The 9,511-nt window shown below is 43.2% G+C and overlaps 1 protein-coding gene across 1 annotated transcript in view; it reads right to left on the bottom strand.

Moving 5' to 3' along the window:
* The window catches only part of ERCC4 (ERCC excision repair 4, endonuclease catalytic subunit), a 38,662-nt gene that overhangs the window by 9,197 nt on the left and 19,954 nt on the right, over window positions 1-9,511 (bottom strand). The window contains exons 9-10 of the mRNA XM_006146600.2: window positions 8,995-9,511; window positions 6,816-6,908 (exon numbers count right to left, since the gene is read on the bottom strand). Coding sequence (XP_006146662.1) covers window positions 6,816-6,908; window positions 8,995-9,511 — 610 coding nt within the window. The remainder of the gene's footprint in view (window positions 1-6,815; window positions 6,909-8,994) is intronic.

Below are 9,511 nucleotides of genomic sequence, written 5' to 3'. Positions count from 1 at the left end.
CCCCCAGCCACTCGTGACTCGATGCATCTATTCTCCATAGGTGGGACAGTGAGAGAACCAGCCCAGCGATCACTGTGCTGTGACTTCTCTTTAATAGCTGGGATAAGGTTCATCCTCTCCCCCACTTTTTAAAATTTTTACTTATTTTACTGACTAACCTAGGTATCACGCATGGGGTATCTGATTTCCTGAGCCACCTGTCATCCGTGAGGGGCTGCAGGGCACAGTGGGTTAGAGAACAGACTCCGATTTCCTGTTACGTGGATCTGAAACTCTGACTGGTGGAGTGACCTTATATAAAACGACAGGGACCCTCAATTTCTTCAGCTGTAAAATGGGGACCATCCTAATAAAACCTACCTCGAAGGAGTGTTATGAGGATTACGTGGTATATCAAAGATACTTGGCACAGTGCCTGGCACTTCGGTACTACATAAATGTTTACTATTATTATTATTACCGTACTTTTCTTACAATGTAATAACATTGTCCCCTAGTTATTCATGATTATACCAAAAAATATGAATACTTGCTTTCAAACGATTCCACACTGTTTCAATTAATATTCCTCTACAGAACTAGTGTAACCACTAAATGTGAATCTGAGGAATATTCTCCAGAAATAAAACCTGGACTGTCAAGAAAACTAGTCTCCTAACCAGTAACTCAAGTTAATTTAACAGAAGTTTGCTGTGATTATAAATATTCAGTACCTTCCTTTCAACATTTAGCATAATTATCCAAGTTACTCTATGTGACGGACACAAAATAGCACTTAAAAATTCGGATTTTGATTTCTTTTACTTATTTATTTGAGAGATTTTTTGCTATAGAGCATGTATGCTTGCCAAAGAGACAGAACACAAGAAATCACCCCCTAGGGGAAATGGACATGCTATAATCCCTTCTCCTCCATTATTCTCTTGGGAGTCTGGGGGTTCTCGCATACGTGCCCAGTATGAAGTTTAAGTCACTGGGTCTGGGCCTCGAACTGCAGTCGACTACATGGGAGTCCAGTGACATAACCGTTATGCCAGCTGCTGGTACCTGATTTCTTTTTTCTGTTTTATTTTTAGAAAGACTTTTGCTATAGGGCATGTGCACTCACCAGAAAGACCGTGAGAAACCGAGACAGAAAGTGAGAAATCACCCACTAGGGAGGTGGCCACGCTGCAGCCCCTTTGCCTCTATTCTCCTCTTGGGATTTTAGGCATGCGAGCACATGTACCCTGTGTGAGATTAAGTTGCTGGGTCCAGGACTCGAACCGTGGTAGACAATGTGGGAGTCCAGCAACGTAACCATTCTGCCATCTTCTGGTCCCCACAATTTCTACTTAATCTAAAGCACCGAGGCATCCTATTTTTGTGTGAATGTCTTCAAGGATATTTGAATGGCCTGTTCAATCTGACAATACAGGAAGGTGGCGATGAACAAGAAGTCTCTTCAAATGGGCATTTATTTAAGCTGATCTATTTTCTAATTACATTTAGTTAACACAAGATTTCAAATACTCTCCCTCTTCCTTTGAAAAGCAGTGAACTCTTCAAAACGACATATACTAAGGATGCTATTACCAGGGAAGACTACTTTTTCTACATGTATTATCAGTACTTGGAGGTACAGTCTTTTTTCTCTTTACTTGTAATCTATCATTTAATGATCTGTAATTCGGCTACACAATCCTTTCTCTGCCGGTTCACCTGATTCATTCCTTTCTGGCTATTTTAACTAGCAGCATTGCTTTTGTTCTTCTATCACTCATTGGAGGTCTTGGCAAAAGCACATTATTTTATTTTCACATTAATTTTTTTCTATGTATAGGCACAATGCAAATGCTCTTTTAGCAATGTACCTTAAATTTTTTTTTTTTTTTGCTTTTCAAAACAAACACCTCTCAAGTTCCTTATGTTTTCTGGGAAAAAGAAAGTATCTTTAGATGCTAAACAGTGTAACCATCTGATTAGGAAGATCTAATTTACAATGAACAATCACCATTAAGAGGGTTTTAAAAAATAATGCCAGATTGTAGTTAAAATTACATTAAAATCTGGTGTGGAAATCATTGTATTGACTAAAATGTGGGAGACAGTCCATGTCCCAGGTTCTGCTGAGTGAGGTTTCCAGTATGGGCCAGATGCATCCACGTCAAGTCACTGAGCCCTCCAAGATGGCAAACCACCTGCATAAACCAGGACCTGCTCGGTGTCCCTAAGGTACTTTCCACTATGAAAAACACCCTTTTCGAGGTTAGGCCTCACGGTGCACTGAAGGAGAGGCAGCTGTGCGAAGAAAGCAAGGAGCGTGACCCCACCTATTCAGGCTCACCCTCCTCATGCTCCACTGCGCTCATTTGGCTGTGACCCTGTATAGGAGCAGGTGGGCTCGGCCAGCCTGGGCTGCTCGAACTCTGCCCATGTCCAGGAAAGGTCTGTCTCCTCAGGACTAGCCTTTGGTCAACTCTGGGAGATGAAGTTTGAGGCCCTGAAAAGAGGAATTCTGGATGCCTGAGGGCCTGGGCTACATGGTACCAGATGGATTAGGCAGTTTATGCTAATCATGTGATTTATGGTGAATGTCTGGTTAAAATCATTGTCGCCAAGTTACAAGAGCACGTAGAGCTAAAGGATTCAGATTAGAGCATTGCCCATGCTGGCTGTCAGAATCAGTGATTCGCTAGGACTTATATGACTCACAGTAAAGTTTATTACAGCAAAAGGATGCCGTTTGGGGCCTCCCCTACTCCCTGGGAGATGGAGTCCGAGTAGCTACATGACTGAGCCCCAGTAAAAACTCTGGACATTGGGAACAGCAAGTGGTGTAGCAGTTATGTTGCTAGACTCCCACATGGCTGATTGTGGTTTGAGTCCCAGACCCGGTGGCTTCAACATCATGCCAGGTGCGCATGAATGAGGGCCCAAGATCCCAGGAGGGAATGGAGATGGGACTGTGGCATGGCCATCCCTCCAGGGGGTGATTTCTCACTTTCTCTCACTGTGTCTGTCTCTCTGTCTCTCCAGGGAGTGCATGTGCCCTAAGGCAAAAACCTCTTAAAAAAGAAAAAAAAAAAAACAAAGAAAAGAAAAAAAAAACAACTCTGGATATCAAGGCTCAGATGAGTTTCCCATTTCCTGGCTGACAATCCTCTGTGTGTATTGTCACACATGGCTGCTGGGAGAACCAAGCATGTCTGCACAACGCCAGTGGCAGGAGGATACCTGGGAGCTTATGTTTTTTTTTTTTTTTCTGGACTACATCCCATGTGCTTTTTCCTTTTGCTGTAATAAACTTTACTGTGAATTTAGCAGTTTTCTGAGTCATATAAGTCCTAGCAAATCACTGAGCCTGACACCCAGCATGGGCAATGCTCTAATCTGAATATTTTAGCTCTGTGTGCTCTGGTAACTTGGTAACAATTACTTTAATCAGAGAAAACTTTGGCAAAGGATGCTTTAAAAAGAGTGAGAAAATAATTAGGAGGTAGTGACCCACGAACAATATCACCGATTCTTTGATTCTACTTCCTAAATAGCTTTTATTTTATTTATTTTGCTAGAGAGTGTGTGTGCTTTGCCTAAGACACAGAGAGAGAGGTGAATGCATCCCCCCATGGGATGGTCACACCACAATCCTCTCTCCTCGTCTCTCCTTCCTTTTGGGATTTTGGGTACGCATGCACATGCGCCTGGCATGTCTCTCAAGCTTCCAGGTCTGGGACTTGAACCACACAGTTGGTCATGTGGGATCCAGCCGCCTTAATCCTTTATCACCATGGAGATGGCCCCCTGAATATTTTTTAAATCTGTTTTCTTCTTTCCATTAACCAAATCTTAGCTCTGACCTTCTCTCATTACACAGTGGCAAAAAGTCTTTTCTTTTTGTAAGCTTAGTTATTTTATTCATGACAGTGTGCGTGTGTACATACGTGCATGAGAGTGAGAGAGAGAAGCAACTTCCACAGTTCTGGTTACACTGATACCCTTTCCCAGCCCCCCAGGTGGTGAGGATCTTGGGCATGGGTGCACTCACCCAGAATGTTTCAGGTCCACCAGGCTGGGGATTTGAACCTGTGGCCAGTCATGTGGCCTCCCCCACTGCAGTTTAGTCTATCACCAACTATGCCACTGAGGCTGGGCTGGCAACAGTCTTCTGGCTAGTTTCCATGCTCAGTCATCCCTTGTTTGCTGCCAGAGAGGGCCTTTAAAAATATACTTAGATTATCTTCCCATTTAGAATGCCTCCATGCTGTCTTACTGCCCTAAGTGTGAAGTCCTACAACCTTAATAGGCCTCTAACACCTCTGAGCCTGCATATACACCTTGCTCAACAAAACCCTCTTCCCAGTACTTCTGTTAGCAATTCCCATATTTTTCTAGTATCAACTTAAACATCACTTTCTCAGTGGAGCTGGTTCTGGGCTGCCTCAGTCTAGGTTTGGGCCCTTTGTCTCACTCTCCTAGTACAGCCTTCTCCACCTTTGCAGCCAACGTGGTCCACATGCTTCTTTTATTTCCTATTGGTAATTTTTTTTTTTTTTTTTGGAGAGGTTTTTGCTATAGGGCACGTACGCTCGCCAGACAGACAGAGAGACAGAGAGATAGAAAGAGAGAAATCACCCCCCAGGGGGGATGGCCACGCTGCAATCCCTTCTCCTCCATTCTCCTCTCGGGATCTTGGGCATGCACACACATGCGCTTGGCGTGAGTTTTAAGCCACTGGGTCCAGGACGCGAACCATGGTCGACTATGTGGGTGTCCAGAGACATAGCCATTACGCTAACTGCTGGTTCCCGCCTATTGGTAATTGTTGACTGCCTGTCTTTTCCACTACACAGGGAGCTCCAAGAGGACAGTGACTTTTCCTGTAGCACTGTAACCTCTGCACTTTAATATTCATGTGGGGCCTGGCACTGAACTAGATGCTCAATCAGTATTTGTTTACCAATTGTGCCTTAGGGAGGGAAGGTCTGGAAGGCAGAGTTGACAGGCAGAAACAAATGCTTAGAACAAGAAGAGGTAGCCTGTATAATACCTGGCCTGTTGTATGACAATTTCTGAAACATTTAAGAAATATAGGTACCAGCAGTTGGTGTAATGGCTATGTTGCTGGATTCTCATGTAGTAGATCGCAGTTCAAGTCCCAGACCTGGGGTCATAAACTCACACCAGGCGCATGTGCGTGCGTGCCCAAGACTCCAAGAGGAGAACGGAGGAAAAGGGACTGGGGCATGGCTATCCCCCCTGGGGGGATGATTTCTTGCTTTCTGTCTCTCTATCTCTCTCTGCCTTTCTGGTGAGCGCACACGCCCTATAGCAAAAACCTCTCCAAAAAAATAGAAAAAAATATATGCATGGATGTACCATTAAATAATCCCATAGAGCACATTATAAAGTATGTTTTTATAGGCTGAGAGGACTGAGCAATAACTGTATGACTAGGAGCTGGAAGAAGCCATGGCTAAGGCATGCCGCCATTTTAAAGGACTTGAAGCGGGGGGAAGGTAGCACCGTGTACCGTGCTGAGCCCTTCCACAGGGACCTGATGACACTGATTCAGTAAACATCACTGTTTCCAGGCACGCTTGCTCTGGACTAATTGAGGCATGTGTGTATTTTACACACCTACACGGGTTCCATGGTCAGTGCGGAGGATGGTTATTCACTTTGAAATCTGTCTAGGGCCCTTGCAGGCTGACTGCCCTAAAAATGATTCCTGGCCTCTCATTATCACTGATACACTGCCAATGTCAAGGCCTGGGAATTTGGCCTGGGCTAGACCTCAGGCCACGGTCTCTGCCAATCTGGCATTTCTTTGACTTAGTTCAGTGATGCCTGGACAAGTACCTACCCCAGCTCTGAGGCCCGTTAGAGATCACAAGCCCTCTTTCCATAGCAAGCTGCGATCTCTTCTCTCATTAAATTAAACCAAAAAGCATTTTCTACTCAGACCTGGAGCCTTACCAGATATCCATTCTCAAAAACATACATACATTCAGACAAATAACACACTTCAATCTTTTTTTTTTGGAGAGGTTTTTGCTATAGGGGTGCGCTTGCCAGAAAGACAGAGAGAGACAGAGAGACAGAAAGTGAGAAATCACCCCCCCAGGGGGGATGGCCATGCCGCAGTCCCTTCTCCTCCATTCTCCTCTCGGGATCTTGAGCACGCACGCACATGCACCTGGTGTGAGTTTAAGCCACTGGGCCCGGGTCTCGAACCACGGCTGGCTACAATGGGAGTCTAGCAACATAGCCATTACGCCAACTGTTGGTCCCCAAATAACGTACTTTAAAAAACTCTTTTCCCAGAGTGGTAGTGATAGGACTCGCTGGGTTGTAAGAGCATTTCCCAAGAAACAGTAAAATAGCCACCTCCTCACAGATAGTGGGAATTTTACAAGAAGAAAAAAAGAATCCTAATTCAAAGGGAAGGGAGGATGGGGGAAGACGAGGGAGATGTAAGAACATAGAGTATGTCTCAGTAAAGCAATGTTTTAGCTGTAATTCTGGGGTTTGCCGTTACTTGTTTCATAAACAGAATAGCAGTTCTTCTTGTCACATTTCTGATACTCTATTAAACAGACCACTGGGGAGCAACTGGAGACGACAGAAGTCGAGGCGGAGGAAAGGAGGTGCATGTGAGGCATAAGCTGGGGTCGGACCAGTCCACTTGTTTACCTGACTTGGTCCTCTCTAACATCTTGCCCTCCACTTCTTCCCCTAGGACTATCAGACAGTCCCCTGCTCAGAGAAGCCTCCGGACCCTGCAAAGCCTTCACTGTAGCTGCCGCTTACATATCGATCTTCCGAGTATTTACCTTATAAGTTTTTCAAAAGCTTCCTTTTCTTTCCGCAAAGCAGTGAGATAGCGCTGTTCCTCAGTTGAGCCTCCGTAAATAAGAAAGTAAACCCTGCAAGTTAAGACAGAACTCGATTAGGCTGCAAAAACAATTCTTAATCCCTGAAAGGAACAGTGGAGCATGTGAAATCAGCAACGTAGCATGATCGAGTAATAAATATTTGACTAAGAATAAAAGGTTCCAGGCCTCACACACTTACTGAAATCAAGCTGCCTAAACCCCACCTGTTAAAGGTCTTATTACCACATGGGTTCTTTTTTTTTTTTTTCCTTTAGCCAAGAGGAGGGATGGAGTTTAGGTAAACACTGAAATATAACTAGAGGGATAGAATAATTCTTTCCTCATAACTATAAACAAATCAAAAAACACAAAATCTTAGAGGCGTCTCTGTTTTCATTTTTTTCTTTGCACCTCTGCCAAATGATCATTTAAAAAGTTGGACGGTAGTTATAAAAACCAGCTTTTCAAAGTCTGTGTCAGTGAAAAATAAACACATGAAATCTATATGACCTTTATCCTCACAAGTAATTTCTCAGTTCTTTTTTGTTCATGTCTTAACAGAGTAGTCATCACACATTTCATATAAACACATGAACAAAGAAGTTAGATGGATTATATCAGGCCTCTCCTAACATAATTTGAGGCTCAGCCATGGTGGTGTAGGTGGTAGGGTGCCCCTCCACAATGCTGGAGGCCATCTGGGGGGACCAGGGGACCAGATCCCAGGTTGACTCATGGGTGTACCTGTGACCGGCTGGAGGCAGGGCTGTGGTGTGAGACCCTTTTGAGGTTGCATCTCTCTTCTTATGGAGGAAATTAATAAACAAACTTAAAAAATAATTTGATAAGATTTTCTCAGAAAAGTCTTGCTTTCTATCTTGTTTTTTATGACGAAAGCTGAATTCAGTACCTCCTCTGTCCCTTTTCTTCACCTTCTACCAGAAGTATTCTCCTTTCATAGCCTGTTTTTCTTTTAGCCTTTATTTTCCTAGATTTTATTTCTTCGAGGTACAGAGGGGAAAAGAAGATTGGGCAATAAGTGGAGAGACCTCAACTCTTCCACAGATGTGCCATGTAGTTGAGGCCAAGTCATTCACTACCTCAGGGACTCAGTTTTCTGCTGATAAGAGTGAGCAGTTGAACTCCCAGATCCCTTCTGAGTCTGACATTTTGTTTCCAAATATTACACTATTGTGTTCTCAGCAAGAAAAGAAGTTTGGCACTCATAAGCTATCTACAAAGCTGATCAATAGCAAAGTATGAAAAATTTACCAGCCTATAATTATTTTACCAGATTCATCTAATCTCTTCCTCCTGTATTATTAAACCCAGCTCCTCCACTCATCTCTACTCTACAAAGCTGTGTTAGTAAACTGCTAGAAAGTTTTCTTTTGGCTCTGTTTTTGGTTCAGGCTGAGTTCAGGATATTAATTTTGCTGTTTATTTCCTCTCAGATAATTGGAGAGCCAGAACACTATATTCTGTAGATTTTTCATCTGATTATTTCTTGAAACTCAAGAAAACTTGGTACAGTAATTCCCCCAAACACTTCAGTTTTATGTGGCTATAATTTAGATTCACTTCTTGAAATTTTTAAGAAAGACATTTTAAAAGATTAAAATTATTTAGCCAAGTCATAATTTCAATTGCTTTTGGGAGAACATAAAATATTTAAGGTTTCCTAGACTTCTTCAGATTGAGCACTTCATAAGCTACAGACCAATGTGTACAGAATAAGGCACAGCACAGAGAGGCAAGTATCTAGAACACAAGTAGACTCGAGTTTGTTTTTCTGCTATGAAATTTGACATTCTTCCCATGTAACTTCCCAGATTCATCAGAAAACAGAATAATTTTGTTTCACAAACTTAAACCAGCATCATAAAGAAAAGAATGCTAAAGACAAGTAATATGCAATTGGCATAGCTTCTGTATTCAGTCCTAAAGAACTGTGATATTAAAAGCTTTAGGAACCAGGCTGGCAGGTGGGGTGGTGGTTAAGGCACTGGACTCCCACACGGTTGACTATGGTTCGAGTTCTGGACTTGGCGGTTTGTTTTCTCACTTTCTCTCTCTCTCTCTGGTCAAATTAGGAAAAAAAAAGCTTTAGGAATAGTTATTACCAGCTATAACTTGCCTCAGGGGCTTCCCAGGCCTACTGGCCCTGTAAATTTCAAGCTGACGAACAAACGTTAGCTCAGCATCATAGAGAACCACGTATCGTGGCTCCACTTCATGGAGGATCCTGGTCAGAGCGTAGGGGTCGCTGCAACCCAGAAGTGGATGGATGATAGTGAGGGGTTCTTTCAGGATTCCATAAGCAGCATCAGACGACAGATTTAAATCAAATTCTTCGTGCTTAATTTCTCCCAAGCAGCTTTCTGGGCTACTGTTAACTTCTCTGTGATACCCTTCCTCAACATCCCCTTCCTCTTCTAGCTCTTCAGGTTTTCCTATCATTTGAGTTAAGGTCAACTTTCGCTTTTTCTTCTTGAGAGTCCTTTCTTTGGTAGAAGCTCGGTCTTTGTTTTGAGAGTCTTTGGGTCTTTTGTTAGATTTCACAAATCTCTTTGAACTGTCCTCCTTTCTGAATTTCATCCACACCTCTTCAGCTTTGCCATCCTTCTCGAAGGTTTTCCTGTAGAGCCTCAGCA

The sequence above is a fragment of the Tupaia chinensis genome, unplaced genomic scaffold (genome assembly GCF_000334495.1).
Source record: "Tupaia chinensis unplaced genomic scaffold, TupChi_1.0 Scaffold000182_1, whole genome shotgun sequence".
In the NCBI taxonomy this organism is placed as follows: domain Eukaryota; kingdom Metazoa; phylum Chordata; class Mammalia; order Scandentia; family Tupaiidae; genus Tupaia; species Tupaia belangeri.
Note: the sequence above shows the minus strand (reverse complement) of the source record. Positions and strands in the feature narration are given on the sequence as shown.